General features: G+C 38.9%; 1 protein-coding gene across 4 annotated transcripts in view; it reads right to left on the bottom strand.

Annotated features, from left to right (window-relative positions):
- LOC124613192 overlaps positions 1-23,329 on the bottom strand; it is a 409,752-nt gene that overhangs the window by 108,734 nt on the left and 277,689 nt on the right. For all 4 annotated transcript variants that reach the window (XR_006979618.1, XR_006979619.1, XM_047141846.1 and 1 more), the window contains exons 7-8: positions 18,546-18,610; positions 3,492-3,579 (exon numbers count right to left, since the gene is read on the bottom strand). Coding sequence is in view for 2 of the 4 variants with exons in the window: in XM_047141846.1 (XP_046997802.1) it covers positions 3,492-3,579; positions 18,546-18,610 (153 nt within the window). In the remaining 2 variants the exon portion in view is untranslated. The remainder of the gene's footprint in view (positions 1-3,491; positions 3,580-18,545; positions 18,611-23,329) is intronic.

The raw sequence follows: 23,329 nt of genomic DNA, 5'->3' as shown, positions 1-23,329 counted from the left end.
TTGCAATTTAGTTGCTATTTGTGTATTTGAATACTGGGCGAAAATGTTGCCTGCTTTAAATCAGCTGACATTCAGATGAAACAAGATGGAAAATTCATAGAGAATGAAATGCCTTAACAAACTAAAAATCATACTAAACTGACTGTAGTTGTTGTCATGAGAATAAATTACAGCTGCCTGTCATGGAAATAGTACCAATAGACATCATTATATGGTGGGACGAGAGCTGTTGTTAATGTGTGTTTTGTGCTGCAATGTTGTCGACACTCACCGTGAAGTATGCCGGGAGTAAAAGGGAGTGTGTCAGCTAATTATATGTTTAGAAGATAGACACACTGTAACATTTTCACGTCAGTATACAAAAATAATTCAAAACGTATTCAGATAAAAACAGCTGTTTTCCCACCTTGTCAGACACTATACCCACCCACATTCCTACCAAGACCATATCCTACCTGACCTTCCCTACCCCCAAAAGGCCTATTACTCCTCCAAGAATCCCATATTATGTACCGCTCCCTCTTGAAGTGTTGTCACCCAGATACATTCACATGCCACGGGCAAATACAGAGACATATAAGGCATTTATTAAATGCAAAAAAGCGCTGGGACTGGTGCCAGATATACTACAAACTCAACGCTACACTCCCCATTAACTGTTCCAGATATTATAAAACATTCCACTGACACTATACCTTACTACTCACTTCTCCACGATAACCATCCCTTACTTGACAGTCCGCAGCTCGTGGTCGTTCGGTAGCATTCTCGCTTCCCACGCCCGGGTTCCCGGGTTCGATTCCCAGCGGGGTCAGGGATTTTCTCTGCCTCGTGATGACTGGGTTTTGTGTGATGTCCTTAGGTTAGTTAGGTTTAAGTAGTTCTAAGTTCTAGGGGACTGATGACCACAGATGTTAAGTCCCATAGTGCTCAGAGCCATTTGAACCTTACTTGACAACCCGAGGAAAGCTAACCACTTTGCATCCTATCTGTCTGACATCATCTCCATCCCCGATAAGCCACATTTTGAGTACTCTCTTTTCCCTACTGTCCATGAAGTTACCAATACCACTGTCCCACCCCTGGCTCCTAGCTTCCAGTAATTGGACAACACACCAAACACAGAATTAAGTATACCAATTACAGCAAGCTACATAAAACAAGTACTCCACAAAAAAATGTAACATTTCCCCCCATCATGACTGCATTATTTATCGACACCTCAAAGAATGCCCCTCTCCTTTCTCATTACTCTTGCAACCCTTTACACCACTATCCTCTCGACAGGTTATTATCCTCAACAATGCAAAACACCTAAAATCCTACTTTTCCACAAAACCCCAAAAACTTCCTGCTGATATCTTCTCCTACTGACCCATCTGCCTCACCTCAGTATTTTGCAAGGACTTCAAACCCATCCTCCCCCAGCATCTCCATCAACAACTGAACCAGTACCACTTTCTTCCAGTTAACTAGTGTGGCTTCTGTCCCAATTTATCCTCTGATGACCAGCTCCTGCACTTCACCCATTTCCTATCTCACCAACTCAACTCTCATAAATCCACTATTTTTGTCTACACTGACCTATAAAAAGCCTATGACCATGTATGGCATTCCAGTCTCCTTTTCAAACTCAAGGCCTACACTTTCCGCCTCCACTTCTTCTACCTTACCATTTACAACCATCCTACCCAGAACCAACACACTAAAATATCTTTGACTGACCCTTGACTGGCAACTAATATGAAATCCTCACCTACTAACCATCCTACCTAGACTAAAACTATTAATATGCTGGGATTACACCCCTCCACTGTTCTCCACACCTAAAAAAGCACTGATTCGACCCATCCTTTTTTATGCAAATGTTGTGTTGATCTGTACCCCACCAAAGTTCTACAAATCCCTCCAAATTCTTGAACACCACACACTCCATCTCACTTTCTCCATCCATTTACATTCCCCGACATGAGTTACGTACTATCTCAACAAATACCCATCCCTCCTAACCCACATTGGACAACTTCACATCTCATATACCCACCGCAAACTAGTTTCCAGTAACCCCATTGTCTCCCCTTTGATCGTCAACCCTTTTATGCTGCGTGGCCGTCACAAACACTTCCCTCCGCCTCTGTAGGTACACACACTCCATATCCTATTCCAATGCAACTTCAACCAACTGCCTTTCCCAGACAACGAGATCTCCCCTGATAGTTATCCCTCCCACTACACAACAGGGTTCCTCTCTCCCCTTTATTTCTCCATCCATTCCCATCTCTTTCCTCTTGCAACCACTGCCCTACCCACATAACACACTACTCCTCACCCTCTGTCTTTCCTGCCAACTGCATTTTCCCCTATCCACCTCAGCTCCTCCCTCTCATCTTCACAGTTTTTGTTTCTAACGGACCCCTACTTTCCTACCCACATCCCTCAATCCTATGGGATATACTTTCGTCTCCAGCAATACCTCTCACCCTTATGCAGATCCTTCAGAATTTACCCTGAAACTGCAGAGCTTCAGTGTTTTTATCCGAAGGTTTTCACCTTCCTCCGAAGTGTTTTAAAATGCATAAATATTTCTGTTGTTTTCAACTGTCCATCTTTTATTTTTAATTTAAAACAGAAAACAGTCTAACATTTTCTTTGTATTTTTCATCATAAATTTTTTAATTTGCTTGGCTCAAGAGCGGAGAATTGCACTGCTGACAGCCCCCCCCCCCCCCATATGCAGTGAGGGGCATGGAGGGGGGAAGAAAAAAAAAAAGAAGCTTTTTTTTTTTTTCAGGTCCCACAGTAACTACAACCTCGGAAATCACAACATATTCAAAAGAAATATGTATGACAATGAAGATATAAATTTCACAGCTGCACCATGAGGATCATGATGATTAAAAATAGTGAAACTACAGATGCTCGTGTTAGTAAGTGAAAAATGAAGAAAAGAAAATGGTTTGTAAATTAATATAAACCATTTGTTTTTGTTTATTTTATTTTTACTTATATAATCAAAATGCAGGCAATCAATAAACGGCATAAATGTAGAATAGGTATAATGTTAATTTTTTAAGCAGGTAATTTATGTCAATAAAACAGTTTGTAATTTTGATTAGTCAGAATATTTAAAAAAAAAAAAAATTTGTTCTCCAGAATTCTCTTGGACAAAAGAGAATCGTCTTATAATCAAGGTCGTCTTAATACTCTGGTAAATATGGCACCTTATTCTCAAAATATTGCGCTTTGCATCTACTTTCTCTGAACAAGAAATAGCTTACTAACAAGAAATACACAGTGAATGAAGAATGCCTGAGAAATTTTTATTTCTGAAAGATACTGATAACTTAAGAGAAAAATTACACAGAGTGGATGGGGCTAAAGACAGATTATGTTGAGAACAAAACTTACAATTTTTCTTCTATTCAACTATAACTGACTTCTCCTATCATATGTACATACAAAATAATTTAAAATATTGTGATTATACTTACCCTAAAAGAGGAGCACACAATTCTCTATGGTGTTTGTTTATAAATTTTGCTTTCAGGATTGCATCCAACATGTGTTCTTCAGAATTATCTGAAAATTATTTTCAGGATTAAAGCCAGGAAGAAATAAATTAACAATCAAACAACATTACCTTTGTGTGTTTCTATGAACTACTTTCCAACATTAGAACAAAAATGATAACATTAAAATTGGTCCAATGACTTATTTCCTCTCTAAAACATGCTTTCATGAACTTATCTGGAGCTGCGAAATTCTTTAGATGAAACTACAAGAGACTAGAAGAGGCTAATTAAAGAATGTTACAAAACTGAAATGTTATAATGTACTAATTTTGGAATCATTATATAAATTTCCACTGGTATACTCTAGACTACAGCTACCAAAACCTGGATTTGACACCCTGCACTGAGTGTCTGACTGAGGTTTTAGCAGCTATCATCTGGAGCATATCAATGGAAAAATGTGTATCCACGCTATTTTGTTGAAGGAGTTTAGAGTTGACTGCTGAGATGAATGGACCCTTGTGCGAGAAGGTGCAATAATATTGAGATATAGATAAAATTAAATAAATAGGTGGATATAGATGAAGACTGGACTTTGGTTACCCCAAAAGATTTTATTTCCTCCCCTTTAACTTCCGAAGTTTCCCTTTGTTTCCTTCACAACTTGCTCAGTTACAAACTGTACAGCATGGGGAATAGTTTCTGACAATCTCCCACTCCCTTGTCAAGTACTACTCCCATTTCATATGCTTTGACTCTTTAACTGTAGTCTGGTTTCTGTACGAGTTGCAAATAACCTTTTGCTCACTGTATTTTATTCCTGCTACCATCTGAATCTCATTGTGTATTTTCATCACCACTGTCAAACTTTTTTATAAATTTACAAATGATATGAACATTTTCTTCAGCCTATCTTCTAAGGTAGGTCGTCATGTACACCGCGAGTTTCACAACTTGTTCAGAACCCAAACTGATCTTCCCTGAAGTCTCCTTCTACCAATCTCCCCAATTTTTCTGTAAATAACTTGAGTCAGTATCTTACAACTACAAATTTGCCTTATCACTCCTAGAACATATCAGAGTTGCTAAGTGGATAACAGTATGAACACGAATCTATAATTGGACGTGTACTCTCTCCACGATACAGGATCTGCTGTGCATAAGAGCAACTGGAAGTTATGATGACAGATAATTAATTTATAAGTAACAAACTACATATGAGACAATTAAATGTGATTAGATGAATAAAAAATTCTACTCACCAAGCGGCAGCAGGAGAACACACACACACACACACACACACACATACACACAAAAGGTTTCACTTATGCAAGTTTCAGAGCCAGTGGCTCCTTCTCCCAGCAAAAGAGTTGAAGGGGAATGAAGAGGGGAGAAAATAAAGAACATGAGACGTTTTTCGCTGTTACAAACTAAATATGTGGTAACAACGCCCAAGGCTAGTAGTCAAAGTCAAACGCATTATACTGCATTCCATGTCACATGAAACAGTGAAACAGTCAGTGTTTCTTTTTCAGATGATGGTTCACATCATGTTCTCAAATTAGTTGGTCATTTATCAATGTAAAACTACCAATCACAGTAAATCACTATAGCTTGTACACCTGTTTTTTGCTAAGCACAAAATTGTGAAATTTTTAGAAAATTTTACAGATTTTAATCAGAGAGCAAAATAATTGACGAAATTGTGTGGAATCGGATAATTTGTAGTCGATGGTGAAAATTTGATCTGAGTTATGCAATGATATGCAAAAATCGATGACAACTGATTCTAAACAAACTTCAGTATACATCAATATCTTATATGGTATGATGTAATGCTAACTTCATTTCCTCTGCAGGGAAGTAAGACATCCAACGATGTCCAGCGCATTCTTTGATCTGGCAGTGTATTGTGTGTTGGAAATTGGTGCTCATCACTGGTGCCCACTCTTATATTTTGAGATTTGTTTTTGTCCTGCAATTTCTTAATATAGTAGTGACGGTTTTCGCTTGAGAAAAATAATTTTCACCAGAAGGATTTTACATGTTAGACACAACTAGAAAGATACTTATGTGCAAATACTGCAAACTGAATGGCCGCGAAAGGACATGTGCCTAAAACATATTAGTAACAGTTTTCCCCATAAGAAGAAAAAGGAGAAGATGCTAACAATGACAGGCGTCAAAAGAAATGTAACTCCCTCAGACATCAGTGTGGCAACAAAAACGAGCTTTTGTTGAGGCTAATATTCCATTGGAAACATTCGATCATCCAAAGCAGAGAGAGCGAATGAACAAATATGTACCAGGTTTGTGTAATATTACACATTTTTGGAGGAAAGGAAATACAATTTACCTTACACTGGAGTCGATTCAATTGTGGGGCATCGGAGCAATAATTTTCCTAGTGTTATTAAAAATAGACAGACATGGTTTTATGTAGTGAAATGTAGCTAGCAGGGAAGATAATTCCTTCATGTTTGCCTACAACCCACCATTCTATCCCACCCCAAAAACTATCTTATTTTTTGTGATAAGAATGAAACAGAGACCTTGTCAATCAGCAAAATTTGGACTTTTCTGTGCTGACAACTGTCATGCTTCTGGATTTTATAACATTTACATCATGAAGTTTTGGGATGATGTATCGAAAGTGGTATGCCTCTATTTAAATGTGCGCGAGTCAGCTGCAACAACGCGTGATTGCTGCGCAGTTGCGTGTTAGCAATGAGAACTCCCGAGTCAAACCAATACCCATATTTTTCACAATATTACTTACTATGTTTACATGGGACCTGGAATTGAATACACTTTCTGTACTCAGTACGTTAATTATTATTCTGATATCAGGCATAGCAAAATATGAAGACTAATGAGCTGAAACCATTGAACACAAATGCAATTGCAGGTGGAACACATTCGGCACATATGATGATCAAACATCCATAGGAACATTTTCAAATAGATTTCAGTACCCCTGGATAATTACTAACCGTATGGTTGTGCTCTTTCTCTCATTCAATGATATTTACACTTAAGTAATACATGCTGGATCCCTCACTCATTTCAAAGACATGGAAATTAATAATTTAATTCCATAAATGGTGTTCAGTAGTACTCTAATATTAGACCGGTTGATATTTTTAAGGTATTAAGGGACTTTCCCTCAGCTGGAAGCTTTCATGGAGATTCTGAACCTTCATCAAAGAGGAGGAAGAAAGATTAAAAGAAGCCGGGAGAGGTTGGAGTGTTTCAGTTCTTTGTGATGAAATGACAGAAAGATAAGAGAAGTGTGTTTTCATAGTTCTGATGAAAGTGCTTTGTTGCAGCGATTGAGCACTACAGAAGTTGTTTGTTGGGGGAATGAACGTTGTTGCAAATGCAAATGCTTCAGAATGTTCACAAGCAATTACACGTGTAATTCAGAAACTTGATATTCAGACCCAAAATGTACTTTCTGTAACTTCGGATTCAGGCTGTTATATGTGCAAGTGTTTAAATGCAACCCTTTCAGAAGTGTTAGTACACAAGCAGTGCTGAGCTCATAAATTGAATTTGGTGGGCAGTGTGTGGACCTCGTGATTTGAACCGTAGTATTGTGCTGACAAAACACATCTTCCTCAGTACCCGAAAGAGAAAGTATGCTATTACATTCAAATCTTAAATCAGGAAGATGAAGGTAAATCCACATAAGCTAAGCTTTTTTCTATTCTTATAACCACCACATGGAACTCATGGTTTATAAGTGTCACGTACCTTGGAGAATACAGCAATGATACAGAAGAATATACTTGAAAGTGTTGAAGATGTGTGTGTTGCTGTGAACTATTTTAAAGTCTTGACCTCCAATGAAAATTAGGTGCCTAGCTGTTTTTCTTTTTTAGCACTGCTCAAAATGTTGTGATTTGCTGCTGATATTAGAGAGCATCAAGACACCACTAATTCATGTTCTACAATCTTAGTGACCTTTCAAAGAGCATTAAACCACTAGAGGATACTTTTTTTGGTCTCAGAGAATCTCTCCATAAGCTGCCAAGCAGCCTGATGAAACTGAACAACTTCATGGAGTGTGACACTGGGAAGATTGTCACTTCTTCCATCAGTAAATCGTTTGATCTGAGAAACATAATGAAAGGTTACTTAGACATTGTTGAAATCTCTCATCTAATAAAGCGAATTCCCATCCTACAAGAACTTTCAACATCAGAATATCTTGAACCATACACAGTGTTCTTGCAGAGAAGGTAAATACAGGGTGTCTACGTGGACAAGGAAAAAAAATTCCCAGATTTTTCCCGGATTACCCGGTAAAAATACACTTTCTCCCGGGCGAAAATACACTTTTTCCGTGTTAAGTGACCGTATACTATGCCTTGGCACTGTAAAACTCATCAATCCTTTGAATGTTTATGGTTTTATATACCGAAGTAGAATTTCCTATCATTTTAGAAAACGAAACTCAGGGGGGAAAAAAAAGACGTTTTGAAACACCTTTGATGTGCAGCAATATGTACACTGCATATTTTCGTATTACGAAGGTATAAATTCAAATTCCACCAAATACCGCATGTTACTTTCTGAAGCATTGAAATTGAGACTGTGATGCGCTTTTGTAAGCCACTCATCACTCATGCCATGTGATCTCGCCAGCTGATGACAGCATAGGACACGTGATGCAGTCAGCGAATAGCAAGGTCACTCTTAAGTAGCGCGAAAACACAAATGAGAAAAGTTAATGGTTTAAATTAATATACATAGTGTTCACATATAATATTGGTCTCCAAGATTAATAAGCTGGAAAAGAAGCTAAGCTTCCACATATACCGTTTTCTGCGCGTGATACACTTTAATATACATCACACAAATGTGCCAGTAAAATTTTTAATAATGACATAAATGTGTGATCTGCTGAGCTCAAAATTCTTCTAAATGGCCGTCCCCAAAGAGTTGATTTTTAACTGAAAGTCAAAACGCTTTGTTATTTAAGAAATTCATCGTTCATTCTTGCACATAGTTCATCTTGCATAAAAGGAAATTTGCTTTTAATGTATGTAACGCTGATCAAACCACCGTTCGCAATATTTTCCCGCTATCTGTTAGAAATACCGTAGTTTCGTTTCAGCAGTTGCAAGAGAGCACCAGAGAAAAGTCGTGACCGCGCGATAACGCAGGAAGGCCATATGTTCGTACGTGTAAAACATTAAAAGATCTTACATTAGGTCATAAAAGAAACAAGACATCAAGGGATACTTCAAGAGCATCGGAATTTCGTGAACCATACTAAAATGCATAACTCGGCTTACAGTGCACATTCGTATGTCCAGATTCGGATGTAAATTTTCTTGGAGTACCAGTATTGTATTATCTCATGTTTGGTACTTTATTATGGCATAATGTCATACGAGCACTTGTAATTAGCGAACAGTTGAAACCAGCCAACAGTGTGAAATTAAACAGTTCGTTTCAAATAAACTGGCTGCCTCAGGAGAAAAGATTAATAAAAGCCAAATCTCTTTAGCCAACCGACAAAAATAACTTCATTGTTCTGCAAGGCGATTAATGCTTGACTGTCAGAAAGGTGGAAATAAAATCTGAAACTAATGACATATTTTAGCCATCTGTGATTATGCGAACGTATTTTAATTCATTTGATATCTCCCGGTCACAAATATCCGTTTTATCATTTAACGTGAGAGCAATAAACAAAGAGGAAACAACAAAATTACTGAACGTAAACACAGGTCACGTGGAGACGACCCACCTCCCCACCGCAACTCAGACTGCTCTGTGCATCAGGCCTGGATTTACTATATTTCTGAACTGGTGCAATACTAGGTAGTGGCGCCAAGCCACACTTCTGTAACAAGAAGCGCGAAAAGATACGCGTCTCAACTATGCATGCACAAGAACCCGCCCGCAACTGCTCAAAGGAATCTAATTTAAACCGTTGTGACGTCATGCTCATCGAAGGCAATTTGTTGTTATGAAACATTGCATACCGTATTTACTCGAATCTAAGCCGCACTTTTTTCCGGTTTTTGTAATCCAAAAAACCGCCTGCGGCTTAGAATCGAGTGCAAAGTAAGCGGAAGTGCTGAAAAATGTTGGTAGGTGCCGCCACAACTAACTTCTGTCGTCGAATATATGTAGCGCTACGCAGGCATGCTTCGCAGGCACAAAGACAAATACTGGCACCAAAACCTCTGCGTCAGTAAATAAATAATAAAAAGGTGGAAGACGAGCTTTTTTTTTCTCCGCCCCGAGTTTCGACCACTGCATTTTCATATATTATCCAACGAAGTAAATACACATTCCGTATTGTTCCTCTTTGAACGTAGCAGCATTTCAATGTACTATGAAAATCCGACTGGCAAGACTGTTTGGGATATTTGTCAATATGGCCAACTTTGCTTTCTGAATTTTTTCCTAACTGTGAGAAGAAATGGTTGCTAATAGGAACTTTTATGAATTGTGAATCACATGCAGTATTCTCTTCACCATAAGAATAATACGAATATAAACATTTGGCCATGTATTCTTTCGTGTTTGCTGCTATCTCATTTAAATCCTGTCCGCCTAATAAACTACGAAACTAGAGTGAGAAAACAGCAGACGCGGAAGAATATACATACCATGTCATGTTTATATTCGTATTATTCTTATGTCTAATAGTGATACAGTCAGAAATGAAGCACGGCAATTGACTAGATTTTTAAATCTAAGATGACTCTAATTTCTGTGCACAATGTAATGTACTAAAGAGGCGTCTGCAAAGATTTTCAAACGGAAAAAATTTTCGCTAAATTCTCGTTCAGAACATCTTCTATCATACGCAGTTTATTATTTGATTCTTGTTGATCATTATCAAAGAAAGCAGCAGTGTAAGTAGCAACGAATAGCAGTTTCATGCCATTGTTTCGCTAATGAGACGATTCCTCTCCTCTTTTTTTTTTTTTATTTGTAAGCGGCGGTAGCATGCACAAAAGCGAGCCATGCCGCGAGCGGCGACAGGCCGTAAACCCTCATTTTCAGAATGCGACAAGCAATGCATGACACAGTACAGTAATGCATTTTCAGCTTTCAGTGACGGAAACACCTATAACAAAGAGAGCTGCACTTGTCAGGTCAAAGAAAAATAAGCAATCAATTCAAACCAGACAAAGCACGTGAAAAAGGAAGGGTACCCGCATAAATACGGATGGAGCGCCTGACGCATAACACAACGGCTACCTGGTAAAGCGTAACTGCTAAGCTTACGACTCGAACCAAACTACTACAGCTGTATCGTCATTCATTCAACCTAAATTGTGTCTCATATTACAATGGACCAAGTTTGTTTCAATTTGGAAGTGAGGCCTAAAACTTTTCTCTCCCCTTGAATTTCAAGTCTCATTTTTCAGGTGCGGCTTAAATTCGAGTAAATACGGTAGTCTTCCTAAAGTCTTTGACACATTTTGCTGTTGGCAGACGCTTGTATGAGCACTGTGTTTTGTTGTTGTATACGGCGCATTTCCTTTGCAACGTAAGTTTATTTTACTCCCCCCCCTCATTCATGTTTCGTTGCTGCTGTGTTATTCTGCAGTAGCGGGGGTACAGTAATATCCTTTGTTAAGAGTATTGGTTCTTACCACTCCAAATCACAAAAATTTAATTGAAAACTAAAACAATGAAAAATTCCCAGAATTGTAAACAATTCCAGGGTTTTTCCCAGTTTTCTCCCAGATATAAAAATTCCCGGGTTTTTCCCGGATCTCCCAGTTGTTCCGGGTCGTATACACCCTGTAAATATGTTGATGTGATTGCTATTCTTCTTTTTCTGAAACCAGAATATGGGCATTTCGTGGAAGTTGCAGTGAAGGCTCTGAGGATCTCAGTCAGCAATGGTGATAAGGAGAGGTGATTTTCAACAGATTGTGATAAAATGTCTGACAGGAAAACATTTACGAGTCTCCTTGTAATGTGGAAGTCATGGTATCCCTGTCTTTCTCATAATGATTTGTAGATTATGTACATAGGTTAGCCTCTACTTATTAAAATGGCACGATAAATTTTATCCAACATTCATGCTTTGAGGTGTGTGTTTTAATCAGATTTATAATTCTCAAGATTTTTGAATTTATGTAAAAATAAAAGCTGTTCCACTGCATATATGCTACCAATGATTTTTGCTTTAGCCTTTACTGTTGAAAAGAGGAAACAAAATTTAGCAGAATTATTGACAAAATGATTTAAAAATAGCAAAAAATATACCAAAATAGCTTTTTAAAAATAGTAACAAAATCAAGCAAAAATTTTCAACACTAACAGGTTCCTCTAACTGTTGCTCTTTCACATTGACAGAAGCAAGTGAAATACTTGTTTGCCCTCCATACATTCTACACGTCCATCGGGCATGTTGTGGTCCACCAGTTCAAATTCGATAACCAGCAAATACTTGTTTGGAGTTTATCATTTCTGGAAGTTTCTTGGTGTTCCTTATATCTATAATGTTTCTTTATTCTACAATATTCTATGTTCATATAGCAGCTCTTTCAGTCCAGCAGTGTGTTCAGTTCTGTCTGTACATTGGTGTCCATAATAAACACACTTTCAGTGCTAAGTGTTGTATTTCATTGTTGATGTTTTCGGATTTGGACTTGATTGTTATTACGATGCCTAGTGGAGATGTCAGGTATTCAAAACACCTGTATCATCATGGCTCCAATTGGTTGATGTAAAAGCCACTACCTATGGGATAGGACTCCGAAAACAAGCAGGACATTGGTCCCAAGGTTTTTATATTCAGGAGATCAATGGATTCCAGAACAGCAGTACTTCAGCTGCCCATAAGGCAACCATCAGGTTTTTGTTCGGAGATGCTGTTTAGGACTGAAGAAATGGCTGAAGGAATTCTGCAGAGAAAATAAATTAGGTGACAATCAGCAGCAAGTCTTACTTACAGAATGTTTTGGCGTCAAGCCACATTGTGCATCCAAATATAACTGAAGCTGATAAAATCTCTCACAAGGCATGTACCAAACTCTTCTGGTAAAGGGTGTCATGACAACTGAGGGATTTATCAAAGAGTGCCAGCACACTGAGGAAATACAACAGAAAAGAATAGAATGAAAGATGTATGATGAACTCCCAAATGTGGTCCCTATGGCAGTTGTGGAAGATCACCATTACCTCATCTGTCTCATACAACAGTTTGTAAGACAAGTGATACAGAGTTTTATATCACCCAGACGTGTCGAACAAAGTACACACGAGTCATTAATGTCAATCCCATACGTTAGGAGGTAATACAGAATGTTGAAGAAGAGGTGCATTGATCTTTAGCATCAATCTCTCTCAACAGTTGAACACACCATGTAGAACGAACTCTGCAATGCCACAGCCATCAAACAGCAACTCAGCATCCAACCAATCAAGATACAAACAAATCGACTGCCAAGTGTAAAGCGGGTATTACATGACAATCCATCGTGAAAGGTACTGGTCTAGTGCGACATCTATCTAGTGGCAGAAAGGGTTAAGCTACGAAAATTACCAGACACATTATCCGCGCTCCAGAATAGAGAGCAGTTCTAAACTGCCACCAATCCGCGCATGTGCACTAGGCAGCAATAACTTGCGCATGCACAAAAGGGGATACTGCAAGTGCTTTCTGTTTGTTATTTTTTTATTGTTAGATGGATAGTGGCTAATTTCAGACTTTCGTGTTAGGGATTTTCCCGCATTTTTCTCAGTACTAGGTTTCATAAATGCAGAAAGAAATTTTTTTTTTGACAGTAGACTCTTCTATATTAGTTGTTTGTGAAAGCATTTTTTCTGTGGATTGCTTCATATTCTAGAAATGAAATGATGCAAAGAGGCGTTAAGTGTATTAATTTGGGATATAGTGAGGAAAGGTGTATGTATGGCTCGTTGTATCATAATAAAGTATGCCAGCATTCATTTCTTTCCGAGTCATATGCATAACATTATACGGTGATTTTCAATTTGTATCATAATGCCTTACTTATGAAAGTTCATGTTTGATTTGATTGCATCTCTTGCCTTATTTCAGCATGCCCCAAAGGGAAACGCAGTGATAGGGGAGAAAGTTGCCAGGAAACTTAATGTTACAACCAGTCTGCAACATAACAAGGCTTTTACCGGTTATTTTATTCGTAATCTGGGCTGGTATGATCACAAAACGTATAAACATATGACCTAATTCTTACTTTTGAGAATGTGAGACAGCCTCCCTCATGACTGTGTCACACTTGTTACTTCCATCTTCTATCAAAGACAGCAGCTTCTCGAAACAGACCATGTCCATCCTCCTGAAGTTTCAAAATACTTGCGGCTCTTCGAGCCTCAGTTCTTTCATAAGCAGTGAACATAAACCCCTCCCTTCATCCCTTCTTTTCGGCCAGGGTCAAACTCAAATAACTCAGGCTTTTCGTTTCCATCGCCGTTCTGCCTTAATCTGAAGATTTACTGCCACTGTCAGGGCAATAGCTCCAAAAATAAGTGGGTTCTCCATGTGCAAAATGCTGTATAAATACATATATCTTTGTAACCAAGTGTCGTAATATAAAACTAACGGTTGAATCTGTAATTCAGAACAGTAGCAACCTACATAAGAGAATAACAATTACTTAACAAATACTGATAAAAACAATTTCTTATTAAATAGGAACCTTGAGCTCACATAAATAATTTGAACGAATGACGTTCCAATATGTCCCACAGTCCCCCTTGTGTTTCGCGCGACAGAACTAACAACTTTACAAGAGATTAGACAGTTCTATCTGTGTTTTGCATGTTATTACTGTCTACTGCACATGTGAGCCAGGTATATCCTGCGTGGATGGTGTAATAGGTCTACGTGAAACAGCCTGTAGTTACAGATAGGCACACTTGGGGCACTGGTGCATAGGTGTATGGTTTAGGTGCATCATGCAATAGAGGCTTAATGCCCCACAGAAGGGCAGACATTAGGTGCCACGTGTAATGCCCAGCAGAAGAGCAGACATCAGGCATACAGAGGACACCACGCCAGTATGTTTCCACTGTGGACACCCTCAGTACAATGTAGGCTACTGCAGAGGAAGAAGACGAGGAGGAGGAGGAGGAGGAGCAGTAGGAGAAGGAGAAGGAGAAGGAGAAGAAGAAGAGTGTTCGATGACTATTATGGTGCAAGACAACACCTATTACAACAGTCCTATTCATGCTAGTCAATTGTGCATGATTACAGTCTGGCTGTTGAAAGAGTGCAGAAAATCTGAGAGTTGAATTTACCATTAAAGACACTGTTATCCCGTTGTTCTTGTTGTCTAGATGCACAGCTAAATGGTGAACTTTTGTAGATTGCAAAAAACTGCTCAGGCTCACAAAAGAAATCTCCATACCAGTAACAATCAGAAGCATTGTAGGTGGTGAAGAAGAGCATTGGATCACTGTTACATGCAGCCACAACTCATCCCTGTAGTAGTATGTATGTAAAACAGTCAAAACAGCCCATGATGGACATCTTGGTGCCATTAATGAAGACTCATGCTCTGTCATCAAAAAAGTGCGCGTCTTTTATGTTGGCGGCCGAGTTTAGGTTCGTTCTGCGCATCTGACGTCACAAAACACAGTCAGCCAATGAACAGAGAACGACGTTGCCAGATCTCGACTGCAGTGCAGAGCACGGACGAGTGTCTTCAGTTTTAGAAACGTTCAATCATAAATAACGTAATCGAACAAAAGCAATGTCTTGATAGCAGACTTTCTTTTATAGAAAGTTTGGAAAAAGCATTCTTTATACCAATTGCTTCATATTCTATTAATTAATTATATCAAACAAGCAATAAGACTCCTAATTCAGGCGATAGCAAGGAAAGGTGTTTGTATCAATCTCACGAACCACTTTTTTGCAATGAAGAACAGCGGTAATTGTTTATTTCCTATTGTACTTCGACGAATTCATAGTAATACCAACAGTGTTTGTCAGTATTTTGCGTGACGTGTTAGAATCCTCATGGAGTTACCTTCTGAGATGAGCTGCGGTAGCGTAACGGTTAAGCTGTTGGGCTACCAAGTGAAAGGTTGTGAGTTCAAACCTTGCTTAGTGTTTAATATTTCCTTTATTTAAAAACAATATCATAGTGTCTTACTTCACGAATTTTATTCATTAGAATGCAATTTTTTGAAATTTCTAGTGCTTTGTCTCTTCATTAACCCTTTCGCTGCTGCAGACACTTGCTCCCCGCATTCCGCGCTGTGCGCGATTTTGTCATCACTGCACTGCTCGCCTGTGCAGACACATGGTGTTCCCACTGCTTTGACACACTTGTCATTCGATTTCACAAAAACTATTTGGCCCAAAAATTTGATTTTTACACATCTTCTTGACTGATACCTTCCCCCCATAAATGACTTAATTTTGTTTCGATATTCAACGCAGTTATTGTGCAGCATTAAATGTAGTAAACCATTGCACGAAATTTTGAAGAGTTTGCAGAGGTAAAAAAAAGTCCATAGCGTATACTTTCCGTATGGTCGATTTTAGTTGCCACAATGTTGAGAATGAAGTGTGGACAAGATACCTAAATTTCATATAAAATTTACTGTATAACAATATCTCATTTAATTTAAGTACCACATAGCTGTCGTATGTAATAATGAGAAATATTCCGTCTTTCGCGACTGTAATAAAAGTTTTATTTACATCGGGCGTGTTTGGCTTTATTTTAAAGCACTTCAATCAATGAAAGGTATGGCACATACACAATGGTACTCAAGTTCTCTTTCTTGTTTTTGTTCCACAGTCGCAGTTTTACCAATGGTATTGAAATATATTCCTCTTCTGCAACTGTAATAAGCGACTTATTTAGACCAGACGCGTTTCTCTCTTTTGAAGCATCTTCAGTGGACAGTATTTTGTCTCCTCCATTGCCAAGTCACCTTTCGTAGTTTTGTGCTGCGGTAACACAGTATTCAACGTTTGTGTCGGCTGATCAGTATTTTAGCAAATAAAGCTCAGAGCATTTCACTGATAGACGGTATATTCAAGCCCTAATGTTTTTGTAAGTCCACAGTTTTGTTTAATGTATTTTGTCTACTTCCTTTTGATCGATTGAAGTGCTTTAAAATAAAGCCAAACGTGCCCGGTGTAAATAAAACTTTTGCTACAGTCGCGAAAGATGGAATATTTCTCAATATTACATACGACACTTATGTGGTACTTAAATTAAATGAGATATTGTTATACAGTAAATTTTATATGAAATTTAGGTATCTTGTCCACATTTCATTCTCAACATTGTGGCAACTAAAATCAACCACACGGAAAGTATACTCTATGGACTTTTACCTCTGCAAACTCTTCAAAATTTCGTGCAATGGTTTACTATGTTTAATGCTGCATAATAACTGTGTTGAACATCGAAACCAAATTACGTCATTTATGGGGGGAAGGTATCAGTCAAGAAGATGTGTAAAAACCTAATTTTTGGGCCATATAGTTTTTGTGAAATCAAATGATAAGTGTGTCAAAGCAGTCGGAACACCATGTGTCGGCACAGGCGAGCAGTGCAGTGACAAAATCGCGCACAGCGCGGCATGCAGGGAGCACGTCTTTGTAGCAGTGAAAGGGTTAATGTGGCCGTGGTGGCTTTACTTCATGAACTGCGCACTCCCCCCTAAACGTAAGCTTGCGAACTATGCTATACTATGGCGCGAGCCGCCAAGATAAAATAATTGAACTATAGACACCCAGGAAGCTACTACTGAAGTACCAATAGAAACTGGTCTGATCAGGGAACAACAAGGGCGAGCGTCAGATGTTTGCTGTGGCACTGTACGATTTCATGATTTGAATCTAATGTCATATAATCAATGACACCAACAATCCTTAGTTGCAGGCTAAGCAAACACAGCTGTTTATATCAATGATACTCCTCCTCCTCTCTGGTGAACTCTGTTAACTACTAAACATTGGCTATAATGAAGAAGGTTTGTTCCACTAAGAAATTATGTCATTTAAACATTATTTATTTATATAAATCAACTTTTCATAGTATAAACTTTTCAAAACACACATCCACTGTCAATACTGCAAGCCACCAAATCAAAGGCAAAAACCATTTTTCTACATGGCTGCTCATGTGTCATCGTAGACAGACACTTTCATTTGCCGAGCCTGCTGCTAAGCACTGTTGGCATCAGCAATTATACTATATTAGATTCAAAGCATCCAATGGTATGGCGCCTTTACACAGCCTTATCAAAATTGAAAACTTCAACTTCTTCGTTTGTGCCTAAATGTTCTGTATACAAAGATGTCTGACAAAGTGTGAGGTCTATCCCCAAAGCTGTGAAATATAATTTTTTACTACACCCCAACCAGCCACAACATGTTTGAGCCATTTAAGATAGATTGGGAGGAGGGGGAAGCACCCTCAGCCTTTGCACTGCAACATGCATTGTTGGCATCAGAATTGCTGATTTAGGACACCTGATTTGATTCAATGTCATGGCGGATACTTTCGAACGATGTTGGGTGATCAAGTTCTGCACACAAGACAACAAAAAAGCTGCAGAAACTTGCACTGCTTAACAAGCCTAAACCATCAAAAGGAAAAACTGATGAAAATGTGATACGTGTGTGGGCTATTGCTTGTTGAGTGTTGATGGGACCTTCTACATGGGCATTTCAGAAAGATCGAGGAAAAGGATCTCTGGAAGTGAAAAGACAGCACCGCTACCTCGCTCTTGTGTCACAATAATGTGCCTGGCCACATGCCTCTCTGTGTCCATGAGTTCCTGATGAAGCACAACATTGCAATCCAGCCAACTTACAGTTCCGATTTCACTATGAGCAACTTCTTTCTGTTCTCAAAGGACGTGCTTTTGACAGCACTGAGTCAATTCATGCAGCTGTGACAGCAGCTTTACAGGAAATTACTGTCACACACACACACACACACACACACACACACACACACTCTACTTAAGATTTTTATCAGTCCTATTTATTTTTTTACAGTAACAGACATGTAATAAAAATAAACTCACCCAACAACACATTGAGACTCGATGATAACCTCCAAGCGATTTTCTTCACACTTTCTTTTCTTCGCCTGAAACATTTTGCTATGTTTAAGAGCTGTAACGAACAAATCAATGGAACTGATATTAAATATACTCACCATGAGAAGGCAGGAGAACACACATATAAAAGGTATTACACAAACTGTAATATGTTTTATATGTGTGTTCTCCTGCTGGCTCTTGGTAAGTAGACCCTTTACCTATCCAATTACATTATATTTTCAAACCTTGATTATTTTCATTGATAAATTCAATGGAACTGTAAGTCTTAACATTTAATTACATAAAAATGAGTCCTTTGCTGTTTTAAATTGCTATAAAATGTTGGTTGGTTGGATGGATGATTAAAAGCACCAAACTACTAGGTCATCAGTCCCTTTTCCCTTGAACAGACAGATCTACATGACTGTACATCCGAGATGGTCTACTGTGCCAAGATCCAGAGGAAGAAAACCCCAAGATCTATCAAAGATCAACAAAGGTAAGATAAGGGGCAAAAAAGAAGAAAGTGAGACATAGGAAAAAAGGCACGAAAGGTGCCCCATCTCGGGAGCAGATGGAAGTCCCCGAAAGCAAAGTGCAATGAGGGAACACACATCCCCCAATTACTGCCACTTTCCAGAGGTACCTTGCTCAGAAACTGCCTAGGAAAGACTAGCAACACTGACAGGGCAAGAGAAAAAGACGAACTAGTCGAACAGACCTTGCGAGAGGGGAGAAGAAGAGTAAAAGAGCAGGTAACTGGATCACCAAGCCCAGACAGCTGCAACCCAGTCCGGGCAGAGAAGGCAATAGAGTCTTCTGCCAACCCCTTAATGGGCTGATAACATAAGTGGGCCTCCCTTAGCATGAGTGGTAAAAGCTCCCTTCAAGCGTAAAACTTAAAACACATTCAGCCACTGAGGCATCGTCTCCTAACACCGGGGGCAGCAAGTCATGGAGGAGTCCGCTGCAGGGCAGCTGGTTTGGGACAGTCCTGCAAAATGTGGAGCACCTTCAAATGGGAGCTACAACAATAGTGAGGCGGGTCCTTGCGACAGAGGAGATGACCATGAGATAGCCAAGTATGGCCGATGCGGAGCCAGCAAAGGACCGTAGTCTTTGCAAGAGGTCTGCAGTCAGGGCCTCCACAGATTCAAATTCTCCTTAATCACCTGTCATTAGTTTGGTGGAGTCATAGTGAGCCATTCTGTATTCCAGATTCCTAGAACTTGATGGCATAATACCGACCAGATGTCTGTTTCCAGAATAACAATCTCAAGGGTCAGCTTACTGGTAGCCAGTTCGGCCTGGCTATCAGGGAGTTCATTTTCCAGGATCTTTATGTGGCCCGGAGTCCAGATGATGGTCAATCGAGGATCCACATAGTTCAACGGCATATAGTAAATCCTGGATAGCAATGACAAGGTGTATAAGCGGGCAAGAAGAAAGACGAAATTCCCCGATCTCCTAGTTAAAAACGCATGTTTTCCCCACATGAAAATACACTTTATCCATGATAAGCAACCACTTGCTTTCCTTTGGAGCTGTAACAGGGTGTATACGAGCCGCGACATCCGGGAAAAACCTGGGAATATTTTCATCCAGGAGAAAATTGGGAAAAACCCAGCAATTTATTAGAATTCCGGGAACTTTTCATTATTTTAGATACCAGTTAATTTTTTGTGATTTTGACTTGTAAGAACAAATACTCTAACGAAGGATATTACTGTATCCCGCTTCTGCAGAATAATACTGCAGCAACAAAACATGAACGAGGGGGGGGGGGGGGGGGCGCTTGAGTCGCAAAGGAAATATGCCATATACAACGTCAATACCAGCGTCTGCCAACCAAAGGCTTCAGGAAGAATATGCAGTGCTTCCTAGCAACAAATTGCCTCCAATGAGTGTGACGTGACAGCTGTTTACATTAGATTCATTTGAGCAGTTGTGGGCGGACTCTTGCGCATGCGCAGTTGAGTCGCATATGAGTAGTACCTTCTCCCACTTCTGGCTACAGATGTGTGGCTGGGCAACACTATCTAAATTGCTATGGTTCGGAAATATCGTACATCCGGGGCTGATGCACAGATAGGGTGTATACGTGGACAAGGAAAAAAATTCCCGGATTTTTTCCAGATCTCCCGGTTAAAAATACATTTTCTCCCAGGTGAAAATACACTTTCTCCGTGTTAAGTAACAGTATACTTTCCGTCTGAACTGTTATACTTATCAACCCTTTGAATGGATATGGTTTTATACAGCAGCGTAGAATTTCTCGGCACTTTAGGAAAAGAAACTCAGGGGAAAAAACAGGTCGTGGAAAGATCTTTGACGCACAGCAATATGTACGCTGCATACTTTCGTATTACGAAAGTATATATTCGAATTCCACCAACAGGAAAAGATAATTGTTTAAGTTAATATACGTAGTGTTGCTACAAGAAAAGAAAAGCTTTTGCACATAATATTTGCCTCTAAGATTAAAAGCTACAAGAGAAACTAAGTTTTCACATATAATGTTGATCTGTTTAATGCATGTTACACTTTAAGATACATCACACAAATACGCCAGTAAAATTTATAATACCGACACAAATCTCTTATCTTCTGGGCTTGAAATTCTTCTAAATGGCTCATCATCAAAGAGTTGATTTTTAAAAAAGAGCAAACTCTCTGTGATTTAAGAAATTCATCGTACATTCTCGCACATAGTTGATCTTGCGTAAAAGGAAATTTACTTTGAAAATAACGCTTTTCGAACCACAATTCGCAATATTTCCTGTAACCTGTTAGGAATAGATTCATTTCAGCAGTTGCCTGAGAGCGCCAGATAAGAGGCGTCACCGCACTTGCGCAGCTACGGTGACGTAGGAAGCCCTATGTTTGCGTGTAAAACATTAAAAAGATCTTTCTTACATTGTGTCATAAAAGAAACAAGACATCACAGAAAACTCCAAGAGCGTCGGAATTTCGTAAACCATACTAAAATGCAAATTCGCCTTAAAGCGCACATTCTTATCTCCAGATTTCCAATGATGTAGGCCTCGATCGGTGTGGTTTTCGGGACGTAAATTTTCTTGAAGTGCCAGTACTGTATTCTCTCATGTTTGGTTCTTTATTATGGAATAATGCCATACACGCTAGAAGATGACTTTAAATGCAGCGAACAGCTGAAACTAGCCAATAGTGTGGAATTTGGAATTTACTGCCTCAGCAGGAAACCCTAATAAAAGCAAAATTTCTTTAGCAAACCGACAAAATTAACTTTATTGTTCTGCAAGGCGATTAAAGCTTGACTGTCAGAAAGGTGGAAATAAAATAAAATCTGAAACCAGTAAAATATTTTAGCCTTCCGTAAGTATGTGAACGTATTTTAATTCACTTGATAGCGCCCAGCCACAAAAATCCGCCTTGTTTTCATTGGACGTGAGAGCAATAAACGAAGAGGAAACAGAAAAACACTAAATGTAAACACGGGTCACGTGGAGACTAACCCCCCCTCCCCCCCTTCTCCACTGTAAGTCAGACTGCTCTGCGCATCAGAACGTCAAAAATTAAAAAAGAAAAGACTTTTCAAAAATAAGTTCATTTTGTAGCGCACATCTTTCTGAATAGTCTGATACATAAAACAATAATTATCGAGGAAATGTAAGACACGTTATTTGGTCTTAAGTGTGCCGAAGTGCAGTGCTGCAATCGGAATTAATACTGGATGGGATTATTTGCAACCGGCAGAACAAGAATGCTTCAGAAAATCTGGACTCTCTATTGCCTATTAGCTAATGACTTGCTTTCCTGTGTGACATAAAATTAAATATAGGATACTTAAACCAGTAAAGACAAGAGACAGGCAAGACAGTACACATTTATTCGATCTTTAGGTCCTTGCGATTTTTCTCTCTAACCTTGCTACAGCTTTCCTTTCTGTGAAAGAACTATTACCTTATCAAAGTTCGTCAAACGTTTTGCTACACGAAAAATCGAAATGTCGTCGTCTAATAGTGAAAAAGCTGTTAATACAAATAGTACCCAATACTGGTGTGGCTTCTCAATATGATTACGTCTCTTCTGTCACTGTGTGCTGGATAAAACAAAATAAGCCTTTCTAATATTGCAGCAATTGTAACACACGCCATATAAGCTAGACTGTTTCGCCAATAATGATAATTTTTATAGTACGATAATATAATCCACGAAGTACCAATATGAAATACCTGTCTGGTCTACTACAGTCAAAAAGCTTCATGTTAGGAAATAGTTTCTTATGCACTAGACCGAAAAGTAGTAGAACGAAATTTTTGTATAAATTTGGAATCATCATATTCTTCCATAATTTGTGTGATGTCCCCTTTTCTTCTCCTCCCTCGTTCTAATAAACAATCTTATTAGTAACTCTGTAACTATTCCTACCACTGTCAAAATTCATTCTCCGGTTAACTTTAGTAACCCTGCCACAATCACCGTTTTAATTATCCAGCGATTATTCTCCGGTTAGGCGTGGTCGTACAATGCATTTTCCGTGAAACTCCCAGAATGGAACTTAAGCAGCTGCTAGCTGGAGACTACAACTGGTCCTGTCTAATGTAGCGATCAGGCCAAAAATTTTCTGTCAGAATTTCACTTTCTTCGATACACCAAGAAGATAATACATAATCATCCTTGCCTGTTATTCCTGTTAGTTGTTTATTTCCACTCTGATAGTCTGAATGTATGGATTTCGCTAGTAATTATAACAACGCTAAACATTTGCAAACCGAATCAAACAC

Source organism: Schistocerca americana, chromosome 4, assembly GCF_021461395.2.
Source record: "Schistocerca americana isolate TAMUIC-IGC-003095 chromosome 4, iqSchAmer2.1, whole genome shotgun sequence".
Classification (NCBI taxonomy): Eukaryota; Metazoa; Arthropoda; class Insecta; order Orthoptera; family Acrididae; genus Schistocerca; species Schistocerca americana.
This window is presented reverse-complemented; position numbering and strand designations above follow the sequence as displayed.